This window comes from Clarias gariepinus, chromosome 8, assembly GCF_024256425.1.
Source record: "Clarias gariepinus isolate MV-2021 ecotype Netherlands chromosome 8, CGAR_prim_01v2, whole genome shotgun sequence".
Taxonomy (NCBI): Eukaryota; Metazoa; Chordata; class Actinopteri; order Siluriformes; family Clariidae; genus Clarias; species Clarias gariepinus.
The window spans coordinates 8,754,543-8,767,782 of record NC_071107.1 but is presented as its reverse complement, the minus strand read 5'-3'; the positions used below and the strand labels follow the sequence as shown (position 1 = coordinate 8,767,782).

Sequence of the window (13,240 nt, the reverse complement as noted above, 5' to 3'; positions counted from 1 at the left end):
TTTTGCTTACTATAAGACCAGGACAGAGGGACAGGGAGTGCACTGGAGAGACACACATAGAGAGAGGAGTGTGTGTGTGTGTGTGTGTGAGAGAGAGAGAGAGAGAGAGAGAGAGAGAGCAAGCGAGCATTAGGACCCTCATGGCTCCACCTTTTGTCCCCAGTGAAAAGCAGTGCTAAATGGGGGTCAATTGAAGCCAAGTCCCTTCTGTCTCACACAATTACTAGAGTTCCCTGTTCGTGTGTGTGTGTGTGTGTGTGTGTGTGTGCGTGTGTGTTATAGGAAAGGGGTTGGCCCCTGCCTCTGGTTACTGATCCTGCCGCTCAAGCACTTCAGGAATGTGCCACCTGTATCCAACCGCCCCTGTGCCCCCATCACACACACACACTCACACACACACACACACATACACACACACAGCATCACATGGGATTCCTTCCCAGACAACCCAGAGGCATGCTGGGAAATTGGGGCATCCTGATGCTGAAGCGGTGTATGACGAACAGGATGGTTAAAGAACAACACAAACAAGCCGAGCAGTGCAGAGGAGAAACGCACATAAAATACTTAATATTTTGTATTATTACAGAAATTGTAAGAAAGTCAACTATAGAAAAATATATTTATTCAGCAGATCAACTGAAAAATATAGCTGCATAAAACTATAATGTACTGTATGTCTGTATAAGGTTAGCTTTATGCTCTTCCAATAAATCGGTCACATCTTCATTTATTAATTTTTTTATTGTTTTGTTGGTTAATTTTTTCGATTTTATGACAATTTACAATGAGACTAAAATAAAATAAATCAATCATCATAAATATTAAGCTGGATATTAAGCTGAAAAAAATGAAAAAAAAAATAAAAATAATTAAATAAGAAATAAAAAATAAAAATCTAAATAATAAAAAAAATCTATTAATCAATCGAATTTATTTACTAAAAATAAACAAATAAATTGCTTTTTGGTTTTTATATCTCCTTAGTTTATACTACTAATTACTTTAAAATATATATATATATATAGTTTGTCAATTTCTTTAAAAGTAATTTTTTAAATATTTGTTTAGTCTTTTATTTAGTTTTTTCATTAGCTTTCTCTTCCTATTTTAACATCAATTCATTAATAGATCAATCGATTGATTAATTAATTAATCGATAATACCTTGAAAGTCAGCCGTAACTGATGCATGCAGGTTCCAGGCTATAAGACTTTTTGCCATTTTCAGGTGACTTGAATGCGCTACACATTCCAGATGTTCAGTCTGAGCCCCCTGATGCTGATCCACATTAAGCCAACAGCTCAAATCTTAGCGCATGCTAATGCGAATATACAATACTATTAAAATTAAGACCTGTAAAGACTTAATGCGCTGCAGTTGCTCATATTTCTTTTGATGCAAACGGTAAGTCATATGCTGAAAAACGTACTGACTTAATGCAACATTGAAGTACATGGTTTTAGATGTTCTTGATATTTGATGTAAATCTAAATGAACTTAGTTTGTTTTATTTTATTTATATAGCACATTTAACAAACCTAAAAAACATAAATACACACAATCAATCAATACATTAAAAGTTGTCAAAACTTTTATCAACTTAAGGTGATGAAGTACACTTATGTCTTATGGGATGAAAACTGGCTCCGAAATAGACAAGACGTTAAAGTGTATTTCCAAAATAATAGTAATAATTCGTAAAAAAGTAAAAAAAAGATTTTTTAAAAATGCAGCGCTCCCTGAGGCGAGTGCTGTGAACTGCAGCCGCAAGAAAAGCGCACAGATGAAGACTATTATCTCGTTTACCACACAGGATGAAGTCCTTCCTGCATCATTAGAGTTCAGCAATTCAGCTGTTCAACAATTCAGCAAGAAAACAATTCAGCTATTCAAGTAGTCCTCCTTCCCTTCTCCTCCCCTCTCCACTTTAACAGTGAGAACCTCCTCGAGCAGGACAATGACCTGAATCTATCTATCTATCTGTCTCACTCTTTCTCTCTCACACACTCATGCCCCCCCCCCCCCCCCCTTCTAACCTGGTTTATTATAAGCTGTATATTTATTAATAAGATCTCCAACAAGTACGGCGTGAATAAGAAATAGCAAGCGCTACCCGTTAGAATCACAAAAAAATAAAAGCGAAAGAAACTTGCACTCATCCAAATGAAGGGCAGACAGTGTCCTGCCTCGGGTTTTGCCGTAGCATTTTACAACTTAGAGATTTATGACTCATTAATGTGCTTACTACTCTCCCAACCCAGCTGTGTTTGCCAACCTGACTGCAAGGTGCATTGTTATGTTACGGGGTTGTTCTCCTTCTCACACGCACACACTCACTATGTGCTAATGAAGGCCCTTATAAAACCAGGCACTCCTCAGTCAAGTGGTGATTAGGATGTCATAAAACAGATAATTCGACCACATATACATGAGCTTGGTGGGTCTGTGGTTTGGATGGGCCGCCCGCGTGTTTGTGCATGTGAAAGGTGAGGAGGGACGCCAAGAGAGAGCTGAAAGTCAAGTGGGGCATAACGGGGACACTCGGGCGGTGGGGGTTAAAGTGCTACAACTGTACTTTTTTAAATAAGAAAATAAACATAAGCTACAATGGACATTCATATTGGATATCATTAATAATTTTAGTGCTTGTGAGACTGTGTGTGAAATGACATCGACATATCGCGCCACTGATTGATGATAGAAACAGCTACGGTTTTGTGCAGGTGTGATGCAACAGGGCGTGGCCAATACTATACATACGTAACCTGAGTCATGTACATGTAGCGTTACTATAGCAGAATCATTTCTAGGATCTGGTTCTAGCATTACAGGGCCTTTTTTGATATTACGTAGCCAGAATAACAAGATCAGGCATGCTTGCATGAAGTCAGTAATAAAAATCAACATTAACCATAATTAAACTTATTATAAAACTGAAATAAAATTATAGATGACATGTGTGATGATTGATAAACATCATAAGGTTTCATTGTCAAATTGTTCCGGTTTTGCGAAAGCAGACATCCATGGCTTTTTCTTATCAGAAGCATGAAAAAAGAAAGCTAAGAGAAAGAACTACTGACGTTCTGCTTCAAAGCAAGACAGCGGTAGAGCTGCACAGTTAATCGAAATCGCGATATCGTTCTGTGCAATGATTTAATCGCAAAAAGGATGCATAATAATATATGAATAATCAGGAATTTACATAGAGCTTGTTAATAATTTTGTTTTTTTAAACAACTTTTGCATTGCTAAATATTGTCAAGCATCCTCTTAACAGTATCGATTGTGCTGTTATTTGATGTTAGCTGAGATATACTGTATATAACTGTACATAGTACATTCAATAATTATTATATATCAGTTTTAACCGCAATCGCAATATCTATCAAAATGATCACTATGTGATTTCTTTGGTCAAACCTGGTCGTGCCAACCTGGACAAGTGAATTATAAAAGTGCATGTAGGATCCCAAACAGGAAAAACAAACAAACAAACAAACAAACAAAAAAACATCATGTAATGCGACTGAATTTCTATTTTTATCCATTCTAAAGCTGCACGTGCCATCTTTTCCCACATCTTTTCTTCTGGAGTTGAAGAAAAGTAGAATAAGTAAATAGAAAAAAAAATTAAGGAAATTATTATCATAATATGATGATAATGTTATCATATATATATCAATACCTAATGTATAGCAATGAATTTAGTATTAGTATATTTATATATTAACTTTTCTTCTCTTGAAGTGTGTATAAAACTTTTTTGGGCTGACTCTGTACACACACACACACATACACTAGATAGATATACTATATAGATATACCATACTAGTACTGTACATTATTTACATTATTATTTATATTTTTATTATTTATTATTTATATTTACATCAATTAAAGCTAAGATTGTTTAGTGATTAAAGTGTTTAATTAATGCAGCTTATTTTTTTGCCCACTGTTATTACCCAACTAGAGGACAAGGTTTTGAAATACTGGTAGAGTTTAATGGTTTAACACCATTGTGTATCTGAGCTTATTAATAGAATCCAACCACCATCTTTGGAAATAAACCATTTTAAATTAAACAGGTTTTTCTGTTCTTTGTATAGTATAGGGAAAGAAATTAGGACTCTTGTCCATACAGTAGGACGTACAGCAATTGCCAGAAACAAAATAAAAAACAAAACCCAAGCATGAACATATTCTATTAAATGTACCGCCTTATAGAGACGTCTTACCTGTATAACCTGCTTCGAATCCAACCTGAAGTTAAAATCGCCAAAGAGGAAATATGGCACGTTCTCATACCGCTGGTCAGTGATCCTACATAGAGAAAAAGAGAGAGACAGTGGACATATCAGCAGAGTAACAAACCAATTCTTGTTGATATCTAATAGTGAAGCAATTATCACCAACTCCTTTTCATAAAGCATTCAGAAAAACTGATTTGGTTTTAATCAGGTGTGCTGGATCAGTGCTGAACCTCATCCTGTAAGAAACTACATCTCCATGAACAGGACTAGAGGGGTCACAGTGGCAGTGTTTGTGAAGAGAACAGCACTCCCTAGTGGAGGATTCAAACTACACTCACAGTTGAGTGCTGAATAGAAAGCATGGGTTCACACACCGCTGCTGATCTCCAAGTGTCTCTCAAGTTGTTGGAAAAGTGTGTTAAAATCCTAAAACCCCCCCGTTTGTCACAACACGCACCTGAAAACAGCGGCACGATTTAACCTTGCCAAGCTATCAGTCTGCTATATAGTGCATTATATCCCATTTCCTCCAGCACTCGGTGCAGCGCTCTGAGACAGAGACCCGGACGATTCATGGAGTCCTGAAGTCATGGAGCGCTTCCAGAGAGCACCGGGTCTCTACAGTCTTCCCCGTTCTGTCTTCTCTTAATAAACACTCCTCAGATGAGGAATAATTAACTCCACATACCTAATCATTTATTTTGTGAGTGTGTGTGTGTGTGTGTGTGTGTGTGTGTATGTCCTCGAGTTAGTGTATGGGAAAAGAGGTAGGAAAGTGTCTTCATCCTGGATTAATTGGCGCGGATGCTGTGGTGGCTAATCGCTGGGATAAATCTCCCCCCTGCTCCCGCTGCCCAGTATCACTGTATTTATGAGCTTGTAGAAGACGGGTCTCACGCCGGTGACTCTGTTCCAGGAGGGTACTCCCAGGAAACTCGAGATCTATGTATGGGTAAGTGAAGGGGGGTCTAAAATGTGCGATTTTATATTTTGCTGCAGCTCAGCAGCTGAGGTTCACGTGTCATTCATTCGGACAAAGAAAATATTTTAGTCATAAGCTTGATGGGTGACCCCGAAAGCACTTTTACTCAATTATTCATTATTGTCATTTAAAAACAGAACTAGACAATATGAACATACTATTTGGAATGAACAGATATTTATTTGCTTATTTATTACTCACTCACTCTTCTCCTATACTGCTTTATTCTGTATTCAGGGTCACAGGGACCTGGAGGCCCATCCCAGGAGGCTTAGGGCACGAGGCAGGGTACACCCTCATACCCACACATTTACACACTATGGGCAATTTGGGAACGCCAATTAGCCTAATCTGCATGTCTTTGGACTGTGGGAGGAAATCAGAGTACCCGGAGGAAACCCACCAAGCATGGGGAGAACAAGCAAACTCCATGCACATAGTAATGGGAATCGAGCCTGGCCGGGAATCGAACCCGGACCCTGGAGGTTCAAGGCGACAGTGCTAACCCCTACACGAGCGTGCCGCCTGCCTATTTATCAATTAAAATTTAAAAAAAAATTTAAAAAACCTAGACAGGTTGGGACTAGAGCACTGCATGAGAAAGCGCTCAGATAGGGAACCTTGCAGGGCACAACAATACCAGTATTACAGTGATATAAATTAATATACTAGCTTGTTTACATTTTGTGAAATAATACCAGAGTGGCACAATGGTGTAATGGTTATCACTGTGGCATCGCACCTCCAGGGTCGTGAGTTCGATTCCTGTCTCCGGTCTGCGTGCTTGGGTGTTTGGATGTTCTCCCTGTATTTGGTGTATTTACTCCAGTTTCCTCCCACGGTCCAAAAGACCTACAGATTAGGTTAATAACTGTTTCTAAATTACCCAATAGTGTTTGTGTGCGATGGATTAGTATCGTGTCCCGGGTGTATCCCGCACAATCTTGTGCCCAATGTCTTCTGGAATTTCCACAGGCCCCCTGCGACCCTGTATGGGATAAGCGCTATGAATGAATGAATGAATATATCTATATCTATATAGCCTATATATATATATATATATATATATATATATATATACTTTTTTAAAAAATTTATTATTATTATTTTGAATCAGAGGCGGTGTTTCTACCACTGTATGTTTGTCCTCAGCCCATGGACACTTGGAGGACTGTACAGTAGTACAGTCAGTAGCAGCAGTGAATCTATAGTGATGACTCCTCCTCTTCCTCTTCTAATATAATGAGTGACAGTAATTCCAGTCCATCAATCCATATACATACTCACTACAGAGCAAAACCTTATCAGTGTGGTTCATCACCTGTTGGTGCTTTCAAAACAATTTCTCTGCTCGTCCTCATCTGCCCCCAAACAAATAACCCTAATATAATATATACTGTAGACTTAAATCATATAACGGTATATACTTGAACAAATATGCTGCAGTATATAACATACTTAGTATACTTAAGTATACTTAAACACTAGTAAGAAAAAGTTTGTAAGCACTATTAGTCAGGTTTAATGAGTGCTTTACTGTCACTTTTTTTTAGTGCAATAAAATAGGCTTTACTCTGACTAATGTGTACTCCTCAAACACTGTTACAGTACTGCTCAATTCTTAGGCACTTTATTATCCTTACCACAAATGTTTTCTTATATACTGTATGTTCATGTCTGAATTATTCTGTACAAAGTCATTCACTATTTCCAAACGTACTTGAAATTACTATATAAATAATGTTACGGAAGAATACTTGTATGCCTGTAAAGACCTTTTATACAAAAGACTGATTTCCAGAAGGAAACAAAAACAAAACTGTAAAAAAAAATAATAAAAAAATAATAGTAACAATATGCAATAGTATGCAATAGTGCTAGATACTGATTTGTGCAGTTTTAAAAGTAAAACAGCTGGAGGTTTTACTGAGTGTGCTGGAGAATATAAGTTCTTCTGGTAACTCTGACACAATTGATCTTTCCTATTTTCATGCAAAACCCAGGAATCTACATTAGGTTTATTTTTTTCTATATGAAAAGGATACTATTAAGTAAAGTTGCTTTTTTTACAATCATGGAAATATTCTTCTGTAATGCAACTTATTTATTAATTGTTAAGGTATTTTTGGAAATACTTTATGATACTGTAGAAACTGTAAATTTCAAATCTACGTTATTTATTATAAAAAAAAAAAATTTTTTTGGCTAATAATTTAAAGGTACGAGGGGCGTTCATGTCAAACCAGGACTTTACTTGTCCAGAATAACAGAACACAATTAAGAGAGTACAGACTCTCTTTATGTCTCTATATAATCCCCTGCTACACGAAAGGACTTATGCCAGTGTTTCAGGAGTGCCTGGATTCCATCATGATAGAAAGTTTTCTCAGTACGCTAAAGCCATGATCAGCCCCCTTTTCTACAGATCTGAAATGCTGGCCTCCCAGGAACTCCTTAAATGGCCCAAACATGTGGAAATGGCTTGGAGCGAGGTCAGGACTGTACGGAGGATGCGGCAATAACTCTCAGCCGAGTTCCCGTAATGTGCAAGTGGTGTTCGTGAGTGATTGTGTGTACGGTTCCCACAAACAGACACGCTTTCTGCTTAAAGTTATTTGTCGATTTTCAAGAATCAGAAATTCCACTAGCTGAATTTTGTCCACAGGAATGAATAAAAAAAAGTTCAATTAAAATGAATGCATTGTATTACTTTTCCTTCTCCCACATGGCGGGTCCCATTTCTCCCAACGCTAATAAAGGCATACACAGGAAGCCTGCCTGCTTAGCCTTGATGTCATCTAAACCCTCTGTTCTGTCACTCATATGAGCCTCACATATAAAACACATCAGAGAAAAAAGAAAATACCAACTAGACAGAATGACACAGAAAATGAGACAGAAAGATAAACAAAGATAAGACAGAAGGCGTGATTAAGCTGTAGAAAGGAATATGTTGAAATGACGAAAGGGGAAAGTGTGATCTCACTCACGTTCTCTCTCTCTTTCTCATGATGCATGTTGGGGGAGTGGGTCCGGCTTTATCCTGCTAACAGCCATGTCTAATGCGACAGGCCGGCGTGTTTTGTCTTCGGCTCTAGGTATCAGTGGCGGGTCAGAAGGTAACCCTCTGTTTGCATGGCGCTTTCCTAAAGCTCCCAGCGCTTGACTTTTACCCCCGTGCCCGAGCCCTGGGGGCCCCACCTGACCTGCACATTACATACACAGCACTGAGTGTGAATGGGCTGTAAGGTGGGGGGTCCAGGATGCGGCCCATGACAATCCCGATCACCCCCCCCCCCCACCTCTGTCTCTACCCCCACATTAACTGCATCATCAAAGTTCATTCAGGCAAACTGTACCAGTGTCACATACACTGAACACAATGACGCAGTCCTTTATGCAGACTCTAAATATGCTATGCCATGAGTGCAGAAAGAGCTCGAAAAGCTTCTTTTTTTTTTTTTTAAAGAGTGACTGTGTGGGTGTGGAGTCGAAAGGTGATTTATTTAGGCTGTACTAGAGCTGTACAAAGGCTATGGTCAAGCGCTAATTTATAACTAAATGCTCACGGCTCCCAGGGTCTCAGCAGCTTCGGCACAAAGCTGAAAGAAAACTTTACACACATAGCTTTGGTCTTTTTCACATGCATGCTCTCTATCTCTCCCACACACACACACACACCCCTTCCCGATACCCAAATGTGCACACTAGAGATCACAATCATTTATTTACTATTAAATATTATTTTTCTAATACTACCAAAATGAAAAGATAAACAAAAAAATATACTTAATTGATGATTAATTGCCTAAGTATTTCTTGAACGAGATTTAAAAATGATTTAATTAATTATTTATTTAACATTATAAACAATACAAATATATAATTTATTTATTATTATATATTATTTATTAAACATTTGTATGGATATCAATTAAATATTTATATTATCAATTAATTACTTAATTAATTGATTACATTATCTTACTTTATTATTGATCATCTACTTAATTTTTTTAATAATACAGTACTGAGCCACAACCCATTTCTTCATATTCTGGCTTTATTACTTTTTAATGTAGTTCTGGATATTTCTCCAGAACTTTTCAAACTCTCCTTCTCAGCCCTGTTGCTGTACCTGTGCAGCTTCTGGGGATTTTAAAAAAAAATATTTGTTAAGCCACAAAGTGACCTACTGTATTTATTATTCAAGCATTAAAAAAACCTGTCTCGAGTGAGAAACAGGTGCGGATGATGAGAGATGATCAGGCTGGTGATTAGTACACCAGTGATGCTGAATGCTGAGTGGTTGGAGCAGACGAGAGGGGAAATGAGCCCGCTGCTGGCGTTGTTACATAAACACCAGATTTTTTAATTGTTTAAAATCTTTAGGCACTTTGCGGCCTGCTGCAGTAGAACATCTGTTCCTTTTTCTTTAACTGAATCTACATAGTTTAATTCGATATGAAGAAATGACGGGTGGCTCGATACTCTATATCAGCTTTTTCATTTAAATAGTTCATTACATGTGTGCTACAATATTATTATAGCGGAGGCTAAGAAACAGACAAATCGAATAAAGATCAGCAAACAGGAGACGTCTGCTGCGGGCCAACAGATGAAAATAAATCCGAAGCATTAAACGTAATGATTTGTTTAGGGGTTTAAATCTTTAATACAAACAGCTATTATTAGTTAATGTCGTGACTGTGACTGTTCCATTTACTTTAGGACAATCCTTATGAATGCACAGATGGTTTAATGCAATACCTTTATTTAGAATTTTGATTCTCATGCCACATTTATTAATTTTTACACAATCCCTTTTATTGCATTTGCTATCGTTCAAATGGAACGCAATGCATCATTTTCTGAGACAGTGAACTTTCAGGCTGTCTTGAAAATGACACTGCTTTGTACAAATGAAAATGCAGTCTCATTGTTGATGCTATTTGACCAAACTGACCAATGAGCACGCAAAAGATCTAACCTCCTGGACAAACAGAAATGACAAGGTCTATTTATTTATACATTCCATTTCTTCTCCTTCACCCCGTCTCCTCTCACTGAGCTCTCCTGAGCGCACAGAAATGCGAGTCGAGCTGTGTAATTCTGCTTGGCATACATGCCGGGCACCATGGCTCTGCTGTGGAGACACAAGTCACTCTCTCATTCTCTATGCTGCCCTCTTTCTGATTTAGACAGTGTGTCTGATTCACAGGGAATCAGGGTAGAATGTTAACACTCTGAAGAATGTGGATGCTGCCAGTCATGTCACCGCCCCAACTGGAGGCCCCCCCGTATGACCTGTGACCTGCGGAAGTGACCACCCTCTGATTTTTTCGAGCCTGCTATAAGGTTCGTCCAAAAGCACTGACTTGTATGTGTGTGTCAGATTGAGTGTGTGTGCTTGTCTTTTTTTTTGGGGGGGGTGGGCAGAGAAAAGAAAAGGGATCAGCCGAAATGAGGTCAAATATGACATTTCCTTAATAGGCAGCTGAACATGTTGTTGTGCCTAATGTGGACGGTTTTCTTTCTCCTTATACAATTAGCAGTTTTTTTTTTGTTCCAATATTTATCTACCTACCACATATTGCATTTACAGGCCCATATGTTTTATATAAATAGATTAGCCTCTTTTTTTTTAAGAAGTATGCTGCGTTTCTAAAATATCTTATGCAACTGTAAGTTAACCTTACATAGAAACCAACAGCAAACAACAACAAATTGAAATAACTACAGTTATCGTATGTCTCTTTAATACTTAATACTTAAAAGTAAGCACAGTTACAATAAAAGAACTGTTTCAATTATGTTATTTCAATTTGGCTAGTATATTGTTGCAAACTGCAGTTGCAAGATGGCCCACTAGGGGGCTCAGAGTCAAGACAGCACCTGACAAGATCTGCCTTTCGTAGCTATTGAAATCTATGAACCTTACATTTAATGAGTCAGAGCCATGCTTATGAATACAAATATTTACACAAGCATTCATGAAACTTAACCAAAGTTTTCAGAAAAATAACATTTAGAATTAATCGTAGTAGCAGAACAGATGGTGATTATACTGGATTTCAAAACTGGACGACAAGGACTTTATATCCTGGATATAAAATAAGACATCTAATAGTATTAAGCATGACCAGACGATGTATTTAAGTTTCTCTAATGAATTGAAAATCTCTTACAATCTGTATAAACAAACATGTGGAAATGGAAGTTTTTTTATCTGTACAATGATCAGGACCCGCTCTTTTAACAATATGTTTACGTTTTTAAATTAGGGGACCTGAAAACCAGTTTCAGAAAAGTCTGACAGAATTTAATGAATCTCTGCCAGTTAAACTTGCACCATAAATAAAATCTAACTGTTGAGTAAAAGGGAAGTGATGAGCAGTTTTATGCTGGATTACGTCGCAGCATCCAGCCCCCTTATTTGGACGACTATAGCGTTTTTTTTTCTTAAGGTGGGCGTGGCTATACGTGTCACTTAACAGAGCCAAATCAACACGATAGTTTCCCTTGCATACAAGAGGTATACGGATGACACAGAAACAACCGTAATGCACCTACAAGCTGAAACAAATCAACACACAGTTTAACTATTTCTACAAAGTCTTTACTTATGTTAGTAGAACATATACTCATGGGATGTTGTGATATACTCAGATGTATGTGAGTGTGTGGGAACAGGATAATGGGATTGCTGCCAACGCTTGAATGCGTGAAGTATATCTTAGGCTAATGAAGCAAGCTGATAACACTAAAAAGACAGAATGAAGTCAGGAAATGGCATTAATGAATTGTTGATATGTGTAGGAGAGAGTGTGGCGAGAGTGTGGCAAGTCCTGCCTGTAGTACAAAACAAGCATATATATATATATATATATATATATATATATATATACACTGTATATATAAAAAATGTGTATTTGTGCAAAAAGGGAGAGAGAGAAAGAGAGAGAGAGAGAGGGAGGAGGGTGGGAAGGAGGTCTGGCTGACTGATTAACCTTTGACCCCCTGGGCCTCCCAGGGTGAGGAAGCAGTTCACAAAGTCACTGCTGATCGACATTAATACCACATCCAGCACAGAGCTATATCTTACAGGCTGCTGCAACACTCCCCAATAGCACAGAGGTTACTGCATTATGCCTTTTAAAGAGTTTTGTATTTTTTCTTTCCTTTAAGTTGCCGCGCCTACAGAGATAAACAACGCTGCTGATGTTAGTGCTGAACTTCCAGCAGCGATCTTTCTTAAGGCATTCAGAACATAGGAAAAAAAAAAGTAATAATAATCAAATGATGTAAAACGAGTGTAATTCTGACATACAGCGTTTATTGATTTTCTGCAGTTTTATTAAACCCATTCACAGCTTCCTGGAGGGTCTCCCTTACGTCCATGAGGCAGCGTCTTTAACCCCGTCTCATGCTTTCTCCCTCTATAACTCAGTGTCCCTCTCCTCCTCTCTCACTGTCGTTCTGGGAAAGGCCGAAAAGGGAAAACATTTAGATTGGAGGGCTCTTTGAATGGGGTTGACAGTTGACTGATGACCGTCCATAAAGTGACAAAGAATAGCTGTGTGGCAGTCGGTGCGGCCCGGCGCTTCCCCCTGGGAAACTAATTGCCCTGAATTGTTAACGGCAACATTATTTTTCTGCCAATCACGCCGTTTCAATGCCCCGAAAATGAGCATGAAACAAGCCTTTTGACTGAACAGAAAAGTTAAATGTCTCCAATGTTGATCAAATTAACTTCAGCCTCCTGACAATGGACTATATTTGTGTGAAAATAATGGAGAGGGACAAAAGGCGTCTTTTCGCCAAGATTTCACAGTTGTGATGTAAAACTGTTTCGGCCTGAACCCGAGCAGCTTCTCTGAAAGGAACAGCAAATGGAGACACATCCACCCGCACAAAAGCTGCGCCTGTAGGGAGAGAAGTTATTTGCTCAGACGTAGCTGCTGAATATCTGGTGGTGGGGCAGAATGAAAAAGTCAAG

General features: G+C 38.2%; 1 protein-coding gene across 2 annotated transcripts in view; it reads right to left on the bottom strand.

The window, feature by feature from the left end:
* Positions 1-13,240, bottom strand: part of LOC128528802 (inositol polyphosphate-5-phosphatase A) — a 166,638-nt gene that overhangs the window by 43,854 nt on the left and 109,544 nt on the right. For both annotated transcript variants that reach the window (XM_053501937.1, XM_053501936.1), the window contains exon 9: positions 4,245-4,329. In XM_053501937.1, the coding sequence (XP_053357912.1) occupies positions 4,245-4,329 (85 nt within the window). The remainder of the gene's footprint in view (positions 1-4,244; positions 4,330-13,240) is intronic.